This window comes from Condylostylus longicornis, unplaced genomic scaffold, assembly GCF_029603195.1.
Source record: "Condylostylus longicornis isolate FDR11 unplaced genomic scaffold, ASM2960319v2 ptg000732l, whole genome shotgun sequence".
NCBI lineage: Eukaryota > Metazoa > Arthropoda > Insecta > Diptera > Dolichopodidae > Condylostylus > Condylostylus longicornis.
The window spans coordinates 16,432-30,858 of NW_026578679.1; the positions used below are offsets into that span (position 1 = coordinate 16,432).

The 14,427-nt window shown below is 42.5% G+C and overlaps 3 protein-coding genes across 3 annotated transcripts; 1 reads left to right on the forward strand and 2 right to left on the reverse strand.

The window, feature by feature from the left end:
* Positions 1-4,378: 4,378 nt before the first annotated feature.
* Positions 4,379-8,122, reverse strand: LOC129618110 (cGMP-dependent protein kinase-like). The gene is given in 12 exon segments (XM_055532982.1): positions 4,379-4,450; positions 4,524-4,750; positions 4,804-4,932; positions 5,056-5,194; positions 5,244-5,419; positions 5,490-5,706; positions 6,038-6,253; positions 6,309-6,542; positions 6,659-6,990; positions 7,111-7,270; positions 7,341-7,700; positions 7,871-8,122. Coding segments are annotated over 12 exon segments (2,514 nt in total).
* A 1,814-nt stretch (positions 8,123-9,936) lies between these two features.
* LOC129618115 (inosine-5'-monophosphate dehydrogenase-like) lies at positions 9,937-11,905 on the forward strand. The gene is given in 7 exon segments (XM_055532986.1): positions 9,937-10,060; positions 10,105-10,243; positions 10,302-10,449; positions 10,531-10,871; positions 11,016-11,385; positions 11,439-11,627; positions 11,630-11,905. Coding segments are annotated over 7 exon segments (1,587 nt in total).
* A 451-nt stretch (positions 11,906-12,356) lies between these two features.
* On the reverse strand, positions 12,357-14,032 carry LOC129618116 (polyubiquitin). The gene is made up of 7 exons (XM_055532987.1): positions 14,005-14,032; positions 13,705-13,932; positions 13,431-13,658; positions 13,157-13,384; positions 12,883-13,110; positions 12,609-12,836; positions 12,357-12,562 (listed from the first exon to the last, which is right to left on the reverse strand). The coding sequence occupies exons 1-7, from the start codon at positions 14,030-14,032 to the stop codon at positions 12,357-12,359; spliced, it is 1,374 nt and encodes a 457-aa protein (XP_055388962.1).
* Positions 14,033-14,427: the final 395 nt, after the last annotated feature.

Consider the following 14,427-nt stretch of genomic DNA (forward strand, 5'->3'; position numbering starts at 1 on the left):
GAGGAGGCCAAACTTTACGATAGGCAGATCCGTCTTTGGGGCCTTGAGATCCAACAAAAGTGAGATCTTGCTCGAAGTTCGCTTCTTCATAAACTCACGGTTGTCAGATTGATCAGCAGTCATTTGTTGATCATCGGACTCACTGGAATTAATGTGGAAACCGCTAAGAATCTGATTCTTGCTGGAATCCGATTAACATTTTCAAGCGGCCATGTTCCCTTAAGCAGCGATGCGACAGCCCCACCACAGTTGCACCCCTCACACACCGTTTATAACTTTTTCGCAACTTCTTCTGCAAAACAATTCATCTCACCCGAATCGGTAACTGCAGTTTCCAGCCACAATCAGCCAAGCTTTGTAGCAACTTGATATCAACCGCTGTTTGATTTCAGATATTGAATGCAACGACGGAGCAAATTGGTCACTTGAATCCATTTGTTAAAGTTGATACTCTATCAGGTTCGTCATGAACTCCAAACGTGTGTTTCAACTATCCCTTATGCAGATCAATGTCTCCACAAATGTCTTTGCTTTCCCAAAGACGACCCCAATGTACGCCTGTTGCTCAAACATGCGACCCGATCACTTATTCATTCAACTCCCCCCCTGCAGCATCCGCTCAGACCCTTCAATGCCATCATAGTCGCCTCTGAATCCATTTCAATCAATGATCTTCTCGCCTTGAATTCTCTCTGTAGGGACACTGGCAAGGTATCTTCATCTCATATTATCGCCATGCTTGCTTCTTTTTTTGTAGGGATTTTTTCTCACTCGTAGTATCGGTCTTCATGGAGGATTCTTCCAGGATTTCGGATCCACCTATCGCGCGTATGGTCGCATCCATGTCCCACGTGCCTCACCCCGTCTATTCCGCTCAGGGAAGGACATCATGCTGGGAAGACTGTAGAAACACGGACTTTGCACTTCCCATCACTAGACGATATTCTTTCAGTCTCAAGCGAAGATCTTCCAGGAAAAAAGCGGAAGAAAAATTCAAATCTGAAGTTGCTTCTTTTTATTGGTGAGTCCCAATCGCACCATTATTTCCCATACTCGATTATGTTATTAGCGCTAATTGCTTTTGATAAGGAGGGAGGAGCACGTGACTTTGTTCAATTCGGTCTCGAATTACTGAAGAAAGTAAGAGAAATGGAGTTGTTTGCATCTTTCACGTTGAAGAATATCGCAGACCGAACTTTCAATTTGTGAAGAGTCTAACAGCATAAGCGCAATGCTGAGTGATTGGAAGCGATTGGATGGTCTTTCATTTCCGACATCTTCAGCTGTTTTAGGAGGATTGTTGAGTAGGGGTTTATTCAATGTGAGAGAATTTTATTTGTTGTATTTCTCAGCTCAAGAAGTTCAAAGATTCATTTCTCATGAATATGTTGCATCGAAAGAGGGACGCCAGTTTGATGTTGAAGTTTTTAATAATGTTTTCATTCTTGATTCTATGGATGCTGAAGGTTTAGTATTTCCAATCAAAATTCAACAAACTCCATCTAAAGAATAGAATGCCTGTCTGGGTTTGAGATTCACTCACTTTTCAACGTAAACATCAGGTTCAGCAAGCACTCTACTGTGTCGAAGAATGGTGTGAAGCACAAAACGAAGCACACATTATGAAGTGCCACGGCTTGACGTTCTCCATTGCACGGAGCTGGCAATAGAAGTCCGTAAATAAAAAGATAATGCCTGGCGTTGATAGTTGAACATCAGTCATGCCTCGAGAAGAAAAGACAACAAGAACCAGTTTACTTCGATGCTTTGCAGCCCCGCATGAGCAGGCAAATGACTCAAATGCGTGCCTGCTTCCCATCCAGCAATCCGATGACTCTGTTTCGTTCTGTGGCCCCATCACTGATTTTGGTCCTGGGCCTCCCTACAGTCAGTAGAAGCACGTTTCACCACGCTCTGTCTCCTTTTTTATAGAAAAATCTGTTCCCTTCGATGAGTTTGGATTCCGTAGGGATTTTTCTGTGTCAACTACTGCTGTTATAAATGCAACAGAACACTATACTAAAAATTTTGAGCCAAAGGCCATACGACGTGCAAAAAGGTGTTTGAGCTTTTTTTTTAATGTTCATTTCAAAGTTTTCGGTTTTTTTTTCAGATGGGCGCAATTTCGAGCCCAAGACCCTAAAATGACGAATAAAACACGGCTGAAGCAACTTTTACGGAAAGGTGTCCCAAATTGCTTGAGGTTGGGACACTCTGTCTGTCAACCATTAATTTTTTTGTTGCAGGGGGGAAGTTTGGTCAACATGTTTGGGAAGTCGTGAACTGCGAGACAAACATCCACATGATTACGAAAACTATTTCACCTCTTCTGAAATATCGCAACAAACTTTAAACCAAATAGATTTGGATGTTAGAAGAACGTTTCCATCCAATCGACTTGTAAGAGATTTCTGTTTTCCATTTCTCTTCTTATTTCTCTTCTTATTTCTCTTTTTTTTCTCTTTTCTTTTTTTTTCTATTTTTATTTCTTATCTTGTTCAGTTCAAATCCCGTAGAGGTTTGGAACGCTTACGTCGCGTTTTACGAGCTTTTGCTGCTTTCAACCCTTCGGTCAATTATTGTCAAGTACGTCATCCTTTGTGTATACCATCATCCTCTGTACATCATTCTCTGTGTATACCATCATCCTCTGTAGATCATTCTCTGTGTATACCATCATCCTCTGTATATACCATCATCCTCTGTAGATCATTCTCTGTGTATACCATCATCCTCTGTATATACCATCATCCTCTGTATATCATTCTCTGTATACCATCATCCTCTGTCTTCAATAGTTTTGATTTCAAGTTGTTTTTTTCTCTTTGATGCAGTCCATGAATTTCATCGCCGGAATCCTTTTGATCTTCATGGAAGAAGATCTTGCGTTTTGGTCTCTTGTTCAATTCATCTCGCCTTCTCCAGAGTCAAATCTTGGAATGAACATGAGTGATTATTATTCAGATTCCATGTTTGGATTAAGACGAGATCTCGGAGTGAGAATCGTGCAGAGAAATTTTTTCATGTAGAAGTGTTTTCACGAGAATTATTTTTCCTGATTATTTATTTATTTTATTCATGATCAATTTATTGCTTTACCAGGTTTTACGTGAATTAGTCGCAAGACGAGCTTCACGAGCATTCAAATTGTTGTCAGCTGCAAATGTCGAGATGGAATGGATTTGCTCCGAATGGTTCCTCTGCTTTTTCTGCACCACACTTTCGGTGAGGTTGGACTACGATGATCTCTATGGCATCGTTTGTTTCAATCTTTTCATGTTTTGGGACAGATTAGGACGACGTTTCGGGTTTGGGACTCCCTCGTGTTAGAAGGCCCAAAAGTTTTATTCCGTGTAGCACTTGCTCTATTTAAGATGTTCGAATCTGCTCCCTTGCCTCAATTTTCGCTTGAAACCGTAATGGGATTTTTCAAGATGGATTTAGAAACCAAGACTGTGAGTTCCATCCAGCCTGTAGTTTGCTGAATTTTATATTTAACATTTTGTATATTTAACATGAGACTCTTCCGTTTTGGTTGCTGCAGATTGACCATAACAAGCTGCTTAAACTCGCTTTCAAAGGGATCGGAAGATTTTCACGAAAGGAGATTGTGGCGCTACAGATCGTTTGTGCAAAAAAGATTTCAGCAGAGGATGAGCGGCGTCAAGCGTTAAGAGAAGAAGCGACACGAAAAGCAGCCAAGAATCAAACGGAGGGAAACGCTCTAAACGCGAGTTCAGAGTTGGTAGCAATAAATCCCGTATCTATGGAAGCAGGATGTCCCAACGTGGAAGAAATTGATCGAACTGAATCTCCGTCCGATCTGATTAGTCCAGTTAGTTTGAGATCTGATGACGCTCCATCGATACCAAATCGAATTTCCGCAATCAATGCCGAAACATTTAATATTGGCGACGAGGAAACATTAAGGACTCCGGATGGATTTGCGTCGTATATGATCGAAGAATCTGCTTCTAGTGTGACAAAGTCCCAAAGTTCGCTTGATTCTGAAGAATCCTCACCGTGTCAAAGAAAGTATCCAGCTCTAGATATTTTTGCATCTCTGCCCCAATCTAGACCAAATGGAGAGAGTGACTTGGAGGATCCTAGTTCCCCCCTGGATGACGATGAATTGATGATACAAGCAAAGACAGGCAATCAATGTGCTCCAGTGACCATCCAGAATTTTCAGGCCTTTTGGAATTTGTGTTTGCAGCCATTGGAACGGCATCAGTGACTACACGTCGTCATTTTTGCGCAATCATTTTTTGCAGAAGAAGTCTAATTAAGATTAGATGGACGCTCAAGCCCGAAGCTGAAGCTCAACACAAAAAGAACGCTGAGAACAAATCCTCTACATTGTTGTATTCAATTCCTTCTAGAATTCTTTGTCCCAATCGTACTCGTCTTCAAGCTTCACCTCATCAATTTCCTCTTCCCCTGGCGATCCCTGCTGCAAAGAAAAAGAAGAAAAATAAAGATGAAGCAATTTTGGGACTATTCGAGTTTGGGACTATTCTCACCTCATCATTATCTTCCGCATAAACTTCCCCGGCCGGAACCAACGGAGGAACCAGACCTCTTCCTAACAGTTTATCCCAATCGAATTCACGGAAAAATGCGTGATCTTTGATGTCCTTATAGCCGTTGATTGAACATCCAATTCGAACTTCGGGAAGCCTGCATAAGAGGCGCTTCATCACATTGATGGCATCCTGGTCAACCACATAATGTGGAAAGACAAGCTTTCCTGAAAATGGATATAAAAGATAAAAAAGAGTATTTTTTCCCTAAATGACAAACCAGTTAAAATATCTCGAAAAATTTCCAGCTGATCCTCCGCATCGTTTCCGAATGGCAAAGGGCCACACATGAATTCATACAAACAGACTCCGAAAGCCCAGATGTCAGCAGTTGATGTATATCCCTTGCCTAGAAGCAACATATCGATCAACCGTAGGGGCTCGAAATGGCGGGCCATGCGGATGGGAAAATATAGGGGTATATAGAGATATATAAAGATATATAGAGAGAATTAATACTGATTTATCGTACCTAGAATCACCTCGGGCGCCATGTAATGGGGCGTCCCAACAAATGTGTAACAACGACCTTGCATCTTTTTGGCACACCCAAAGTCAATCAACTTGATGTAACCTTGAGAATCCAACAAAATGTTCTCAGGCTTGAGATCCTGCAATACAATACATGCATGACACAGTCTTCAAAAGAAGAACACGTACTCTATAGGCAATATTTCTTTCATGGAGGTATTCAATAGCCAAGATAATTGATGCCAAGTAGAATTGGGACTGCGGTCTTGTCAGAAGTCCCAATTTTCGGATTGCATCGTAGAGTTCTCCACCCGTAATCAACTCAGTTAGGAAATAAAGAAATTCAGAATCACGGAACGTCCGAACTGAAGCAAAGAAGATTCAATAATCGACTCTAATGATTCAATAATCGACTCTGTTGATTGTCGAACTTACCAAGTTTAATGATGAAAGGATGATCATTCTCTGCTAAAATTTCTCTTTCCAATCGAATATGTTCCTGCTGATTCAATTGAATCACTGATTTTCTACTCACACATTTAAGTGCATAGCGGGTTCCTGTTGGTTTATGTTTCACTAATTTGACTGTCCCAAATGTCCCTCTTCCAATGATGCGAACAACAGCAAGCTCATCGAAGCGAACTTTAGTATCCTACAAGGAAACAACTCTGTCGATCCAAGATATTTCGCAAGTATCACTCATGGACATCCTCTATGTTCTCATTCATTATCTTTCCGTTATTCACGAAATAATTCATACAATCATGCAAACAATCATTCATACAATCATGCAAACAATCATCCAAACAATCATCCATACAATCATCCAAACAATCATCCAAACAATCATCCAAACAATCATTCATACAATCATCCATACAATCATTCATACAATCATCCATACTATCATTCATACAATCATCCATACTATCATTCATCGTGCAATCATGTAATCGTTCATGCAGTCATGTAGTATGATTTACCTGCAATCTAATCCTCTCCTCCAAATGGGACAACATTGGCCCATGAATAAATTGCAAGAAAATTGCTTTTTCAACGACCCAAAGATCTACTTCCTTCGATGTGGCTTCAATTGAAGCTGTTCTTGGTTCGTCATACAGTAGAGCACGTTCTCCGAAGTAATCGTGTCGTCCACATGTTCGCAATTTCTTGCCTCCTTTCAAAACAGCAACTTCACCCTGAATGCGCAACATCAACCAAATATTAACGAACAACTGATAGTCGATTGCTTACAGATTTGATGATGAAAAAACGCGATCCCATTTCTCCTTCTCTAATAATTGATTCAGCCATAGAAAACCGGACAGTTTTGAATGCTCTGATTAGCATATCCATTTGAGATTCAGACAAATATCGGAAAATATACATCTTTTTTATAATTGCTCGTTTATTGTTGTAATCAAGAGTTTCATCGATGTCATTAGAACCAAGGGAAGCCGCAAGAGCCGATGAAGTTAATAACGCTAGCTGAAGGAAAGTGTAGACAGCAATAAGAAGACATTCATAAAGACAATCAATAAAAAGATATTTATTGAACCAATTATCACAATGACAAAAGAGCTGTACATTGTCGCTTCTGTTACCTTGGAGTTTGAAATTGAATCAACGCGATGCTGGAAGGGACGATTCGGCTGCAATACGTACTCTTCTCCGAAAGACTGTCCTCGATCGAGTTTCCCTATTTTCTTCCCCTCCAAACTCACAAGAACGTCACCTTCCAAAACGATGAAGAAACGGACACCCTAAGAAGAAGGATCCATCTCTGGCCCTCCCAAAAATTGAATTCCTACCCTGGCTCGCGTTTCTCGATCAAGGATTGTATAATTCTCCGGATAATCTTTCACGACTGCAGCTTCGATTAAGGATCCCAATTGTTCTTCCGTAAATTGTTGGAAAACCGAACTGTTTTGAAGAGCTGCAGAGGAATGACGCGCATAACAGTAATCAATGATCAAGTCTAATGGATAACTGTAAACTATTGATGTACAACGAAGACCAAGTAATTCACTACAGCCACTACATTATTTCTGCATACCGATAAGCATTACATTTCTGAATAAGACATGCTGAAGATTTCCAAGAACTTTTTGCAGTAAATCTCTTCCGATAGAAACACACACAGTTGGACCAACAGAAGTGATTGTAGCAGATCGAGGTTCATCATACAGTAAAGCACGTTCACCGAAATAATCCCCCTACAAGAAATACATTAACAGAGATGATCGAGATGCCATGTGTCAGGCAGAATACGGATGGCTCGAATACCTTAGCGAGTTCACGGATAACAGTTCCACGAATGACAACTTTCGCCTTCCCTTGCTTGATGATATAGAGGACGTCTCCTTTTTCTCCCTCTTTCACAATGTTCTGGCCATCGACGAAAGACTCGACCACTAATGCGTTTGTTATCATCGTCTTCTGTGCTTCAGTCAGCATTTCAAAAATTTTAACACTTTCTAGGAAAGCTCGATTTTCCGAGAAATTTCTGCTGGATAACTGCTTCAAAATATTTCTGAATGTCGTCCGTTGAACACCCCACACAGCTCCGTCAGTAGAGGCTTTCACTGTTGCACTTCTTGGCGTGTTGTGAATCAGAGCAATTTCGCCGAATGCCTTTCCTTTTTTCTGAAGAGAAAAGAAAACGGGAAAATAAAACGGGATAAGAAAACGGGAAAATAAAACGGGATAAGAAAACGGGATAAGAAAACGGGATAAGAAAACGGGAAAAGAACAGACAGCAATAGAAAAGGTTGTTGTTTCTTTGGGCCAGCATCTATAGAGAAGCAAAAACTCACCATATGATTGACAACCTTTCCGTTGATCGACACTTCAAATTGTCCAGAATGGATAATGAAGAAATGAGATCCCATCGCTCCCTGCTGGCAAACGAGTTCGCCTTGTGTGAAAACGTAGAACTTCATGGCTTCACACAAAGCCTCGATTTCGGCTTCATTCAACGAAGAGCACACAAGGTTTCCCTTGAGTGCCTGTTTGATAAGATCCCGATCACTGTCCGTTTTCTCCCGCAGCTCTTCATGCCTAATCATAGAAATACATGTAACATTTAACAAGACGTTAAAAAGACAACCGCAGACGATCAGCAAAAACAAAACTCACCGATCGATTTCTGCTTCAATTTCTTTATCATGTTCGTCCGCTCGGATTCTCCCGAATTTCTCCTTATCTGCAATGATTCGTCGCTCCCTAGACGAAGACGAGGGTGTACGATGCGAGGATGAGGAGATCAACTGTCCACCACTCTGACTATGTCGACTACCAAAACTATCCACTTTGCCGTCCTCTACACTAGAATCATTGCTGGACCGTCGAACAGCGCGGCGAGAGCGACATGCTGAGGCCTTTCGTTCTCCCGGCGAAGACCCTGCTGAGGTGGAAACCGGGGATCCATGCTTCTCCTTGAGACGGGAACTAGGAGTCCTTCCCACCCGTTTCTCTGACGAGACCATTGGGGAATCCTCCCCTCGTGAGCTGGTAGAACGAAGACTCGACTTAAATCGAGATGAAACGTTATGTGCAAATCTTGGAAGAGAAGCCGAGGGACTGGAACCATCATTCGAAGATGCTCGTGTTGAGCTCTTAGGCCGTACAGCTGATGTGGTACCGGGTTGATCGACAGGAAGTGAGCGACTAGCGAAGAAGAACCAAACAAAAAAGACAAAAAAAAGAACAGAGGAAGAAGAAGAAGAGGAAGAAGAAGAGAAAACGAAGAAGCGAGGGAAAGGAAAGAAGAACAAAATGAGAATAGGGAATTTGAATTGAATGAATGTGTGGGTGATGCGATAATAACCAGTGAAGAGGGAGAAAGAGATGTAGAGAGCAGGAGAGAGAACAGCGGGATAGAATCAAGGGTCCGGGTCCAAAGTTGAATTGAATGTCAGTTGTGTGTTGGATCGATCAGTTGGGTAAATGATGATTCTCTTGTGAACTCTATTTCTATAATACGTCAACTTACGGGATAAGCGCCTTTCCTGACTCTCCCTGCTTAATCAATCAATTGACAATATTCATATAAAAAGTCGTTCTTACTTTGGGAGGCATCGTATCGTCAGGCTTTTTGGTATCAGCGCCGTTCTTCTGACCCGAATTCGTGTCCCTAGAAATGAAAGCAGAAGAATCAGTCATGATAACGTTCACAAGCATGAGAAAACGGACCTTCGACTTTCAGCCGCTTTCTTCGTAGCGTCTGCCGAATCTCTACCGGAATTTCCAGCAGCAAACGATGTCGTCGATGGAGGAATTGCGGTCGTTTCTCGTGCTGTTGTCTTGTGGCTAAGAGACGAAGCACAAGCTCCCATAGTAGACCCGTCTACACAAAAGCACACCCTTTCAAATGAGGGCTGCAGCTAAAGATTCAGAAACTTGCTAAGGATGGAGGACTGCGCATAGAGAGTTATCATAGAGATGGGCGACCGTCGATAGAACCGCTAGAATCTTGATCAGCTGATGGGTGAGTGAAAGTGAGAACCAGGGAAGAAGTCGAGCGATCAATCGGCGAGATTTTTGTTGGAGTGGGAGGTTTTTACATAATGTCAGCTATCGCAAACTGATGAAGTAGGAACAGGTACGCCTCTTCGATTATTTGTGGTCAAGTAAGGACCAGTCACAAGAACCAATGGGAAGTTTTGGTGTGATTGGTGTTCTGTTTTAAACCCTTTTTCTGTTGAATAATGAAGGTGTTCGTGCCACGAAAAAGTGTAGAAATATAAGAAAAATGAGTCAGGGGGTCAAAAAAGTTTGAATCCCACACAATCAAAAATTTAAACGTCAACACGCCAAGCAAACTCTTTTTCGTGTGTGGAGGAGTTCTCTGGTGGCGGAGCCTGGGACGAAGCGTGCCTGCATGCATGATGCATCACAGGCAAGCTCTGTTAAATATTTCGCACCAATGGATGGGTGGACAGCTGAGAAGGTCTTCTCATCTACCGTCTTTGGGTTCACCTATGACGATCTCATTTTGATGCCTGGTAAGGTCTTAAAGTCATCAACATCGGGAATCGCTGGTTTGCAGGTCACATTGACTTTGGCATCCATGAGGTTGATCTCCGGTCACGTCTAACAAAGAACATCTCTTTGAACACACCAGTCGTTTCGAGTCCCATGGATACGGTGACTGAGCACAAGATGGCAATTGCTTGTGCGCTTATGGGGTACGAGTGGATTGAAAAATGGCGTCATAGATTCGCAACTGAAATGCGTCTTCTTCAGAGGGATTGGAATTATTCACAACAATTTAACAATCGCACAGCAAGCGAAAGAAGTATCCCGCGTGAAGAGATTTGAAAATGGTTTTATCATGGATCCATCGGTGCTAGGACCAGAAAATACAATTGCAGATTTAGACGAGATCAAAAAGGTGAGTCAAGATCTTGAGTCTATTGGTTGCTTCCTGATTTCACGATACTTTTTTTGTAAATACAATTTTTCTATCCTTCAGGTGCACGGTCATTCATCTGTTCCGATCACGTCGACGGGAAAGATGGGAGGGAAATTGATTGGCATCGTCACAAACAGAGACATTGATTTTATTAGTGACCGATCCATCAAACTATCGTCGGTGATGACAACAGATTTAGTGACAGGAAGTGAGCCGATCACCCTCGCTGAAGCAAACAGCATCCTTAGAGAGAGCAAGAAGGGAAAGCTTCCTATTGTTAACGATGCAAGTGAACTCGTCGCGTTGATCAGTCGAAATGATTTGGTGAAAAATAAAGAATATCCATTATCATCCAAACATACAAATAAACAACTGCTAGTAGGAGCGGCGATCTCAACAAGGTAAGGCAAAGATACTAATGACGAGTTCATGTACATCACACTCGTCTAGTCTAGTCTACTGTAGCTCTCAGTAGATACCCATGCACAAAAAATTGCGTGTAAAAAATTACTCAATGGTGATGGAGTTCATTCCGTGATGTTCAGAGCTGATGAAGAGGGGCGCGCCAAAGCTCTGATAGACGCTGGCGTTGATGTCCTTGTCGTTGACTCTTCTCAAGGCGATTCTGTGTTCCAATCCGATTTGATCTCAAGACTGAAATCGAATTTTCCAAGTATTGAAATCATTGGAGGAAATGTTGTTAGTGGGCGTCAAGCAAAGACGTTGTTGGGAGTTGGGGCTGATGGACTTCGAATTGGAATGGGGAGCGGATCGATTTGTACGACGCAAGAAGTGACGGCCGTTGGAAGAGCTCAGGGAACCGCGGTGTACCATGTGTCTAAATATGCAAAGGAGCACTTTGACGTTCCTTGCATTGCCGATGGTGGAATTCAGAATTCGGGTCACGTTATGAAAGTAGGTGAAGAAAGCCGAGCGCTCCAAGCTGATAGACAATCCTTCGTTTGCAGGCGTTGGCCATGGGTGCAAGTACAGTCATGGTTGGATCAATGTTTGCTGGGACTGAAGAGACTCCGGGGCAATACTTTTTTCACAACGCCGTTCGAGTGAAAAACTACCGCGGAATGGGTTCCCTAGCTGCGATGAAAGACTCAGAAATAGCAAGAACTCGTACGTTTGATGATCGCGTTTCTTTGCCAGAATGACAAATTTTTCAGAGGGGTCAGTGTGCCGCTATTTTGCCGAACATTCAAGTGTTAAGGTTGCCCAAGGAGTTTCTGGTGCCGTCGTCGATAAGGGTTCTATCAAAGCTTTAGTCCCTCATGTAATGCAAGGAGTTAGACATGGAATGCAAGATTTGGGATGCCGGAACATTCCAGATCTTCATTCTAAATTGTACAACGGGTTACTGACGATGGATGTTCGGTCTGGCGCCGCTCAGAAAGAAGGAGGAATTCACGACTTGATTGCCCTTTAGCGCAACCTACTAAATTTTGACTTGTTTAAATCTTTTTTCCGAATTGCCGTGTTTAAATTTCTTGCGTGTGACATACTTCGCTCAACAACATCTTTTTCCAAATTTTCCGACACCCAATTGGAGGGACCTTTTCTTCCGCATATTTATGTAGTATGGGGAATTTGATCCCTCGCACTCCCATTCTCAGGCTCCCTCATCCCCCAATGCGCATAATATATGCGAAAAAGAATGGTTTGAGTACATTTGTCTGTTTGAGTTCGTCACACTCTCAAAACGGTGAATTTGAAGTAATAACCAGAAAAAATGCATCCGTGTTTCACTCCTTTTGGAAATCAAAGAGTTGGGCTTCTTTTAATTGTTGTAAAAGAGACGTTGAATGCTTCCTGAGGAAATGCGGATGCCTGTGCAGCTGCTACGTTACGTACCCGTGAGAGTCTTCAACAACAACGACTTAAATACCCCCTCGTAGGCGAAGAACAAGATGGAGTGTGGACTCTTTTTGGATGTTGTAATCGGAGAGGGTACGGCCATCTTCAAGTTGTTTTCCAGCGAAAATGAGACGTTGTTGGTCGGGGGGGATTCCTTCTTTATCTTGAATTTTTGCTTTCACATTTTCTATCGTATCCGAAGACTCCACGTCAAGCGTAATGGTCTTTCCTAAGAAGATGAGATGGCATAGTGCTGCTGCTACGTCGGTACGTACCCGTTAGAGTTTTCACGAAGATTTGCATACCCCCTCGTAGACGAAGAACAAGATGGAGTGTGGACTCTTTTTGGATGTTGTAATCGGAGAGGGTACGGCCATCTTCAAGTTGTTTTCCAGCGAAAATGAGACGTTGTTGGTCGGGGGGGATTCCTTCTTTGTCTTGAATTTTTGCTTTCACATTTTCTATCGTATCCGAAGACTCCACGTCAAGCGTAATGGTCTTTCCTAAAAAGATGAGATGGCATAGTGCTGCTGCTACGTCGGTACGTACCCGTTAGAGTTTTCACGAAGATTTGCATACCCCCTCGTAGACGAAGAACAAGATGGAGTGTGGACTCTTTTTGGATGTTGTAATCGGAGAGGGTACGGCCATCTTCAAGTTGTTTTCCAGCGAAAATGAGACGTTGTTGGTCGGGGGGGATTCCTTCTTTATCTTGAATTTTTGCTTTCACATTTTCTATCGTATCCGAAGACTCCACGTCAAGCGTAATGGTCTTTCCTAAGAAGATGAGATGGCATAGTGCTGCTGCTACGTCGGTACGTACCCGTTAGAGTTTTCACGAAGATTTGCATACCCCCTCGTAGACGAAGAACAAGATGGAGTGTGGACTCTTTTTGGATGTTGTAATCGGAGAGGGTACGGCCATCTTCAAGTTGTTTTCCAGCGAAAATGAGACGTTGTTGGTCGGGGGGGATTCCTTCTTTGTCTTGAATTTTTGCTTTCACATTTTCTATCGTATCCGAAGACTCCACGTCAAGCGTAATGGTCTTTCCTAAGAAGATGAGATGGCATAGTGCTGCTGCTACGTCGGTACGTACCCGTTAGAGTTTTCACGAAGATTTGCATACCCCCTCGTAGACGAAGAACAAGATGGAGTGTGGACTCTTTTTGGATGTTGTAATCGGAGAGGGTACGGCCATCTTCAAGTTGTTTTCCAGCGAAAATGAGACGTTGTTGGTCGGGGGGGATTCCTTCTTTATCTTGAATTTTTGCTTTCACATTTTCTATCGTATCCGAAGACTCCACGTCAAGCGTAATGGTCTTTCCTAAGAAGATGAGATGGCATAGTGCTGCTGCTACGTCGGTACGTACCCGTTAGAGTTTTCACGAAGATTTGCATGCCTCCTCGTAGACGAAGAACAAGATGGAGTGTGGACTCTTTTTGGATGTTGTAATCGGAGAGGGTACGGCCATCTTCAAGTTGTTTTCCAGCGAAAATGAGACGTTGTTGGTCGGGGGGGATTCCTTCTTTATCTTGGATTTTTGCTTTCACATTTTCTATCGTATCCGAAGACTCCACGTCAAGCGTAATGGTCTTTCCTGCATCGCATTCGGTAACTCGGGCCACGCCAAGACCGCCGCAGCAGCTAATTGCTATTAAACAAATCTTACCTGTAAGGGTTTTCACGAAGATCTGCATCTCAAAGAATTAATACTCTTTTTTGGATTGATACTCCTAGTTACAAAAGAAGGGTGAGACGCTGGGGCTAATTGTGACCCAAAACAGCATGCGTGTGCCTGATCGTTTTAAACTGTGTGTGCACCCGTACGAGGTTTGCACGAATTGATTTTTAACAACAGTAGAAACTTTTTAAGAAGCTGCAGCACCACCTCATTCAGTGAATTTAAATTTGTTTTTGTTTAGAACGTCCATCAGATTATTATCTCCGTTTACCGCCAAGGCAGTTTCACCTTCTAGGTTCTGCAAGAATAATAATGAATATTGTGACAAGAATTTGACGATCCATCCAAGCAATAAATCGGAGTTTGGGTGATGCACTTCAAACGCTGACAGTGTCTGACTCGCCTCTCATT

Excerpts from the sequence above, each read along its gene's own strand:
- LOC129618116 (XM_055532987.1), bottom strand. The coding sequence starts at position 14,032 with ATGCAGATCTTCGTGAAAACCCTTACAG. Across the intron at positions 13,659-13,704 it reads CTTCGTGAAAACTCTAACGG|GAAAGACCATTACGCTTGAC; the intron begins GTACGTACCGAC and ends TCATCTTCTTAG. Across the intron at positions 13,385-13,430 it reads CTTCGTGAAAACTCTAACGG|GAAAGACCATTACGCTTGAC; the intron begins GTACGTACCGAC and ends TCATCTTCTTAG.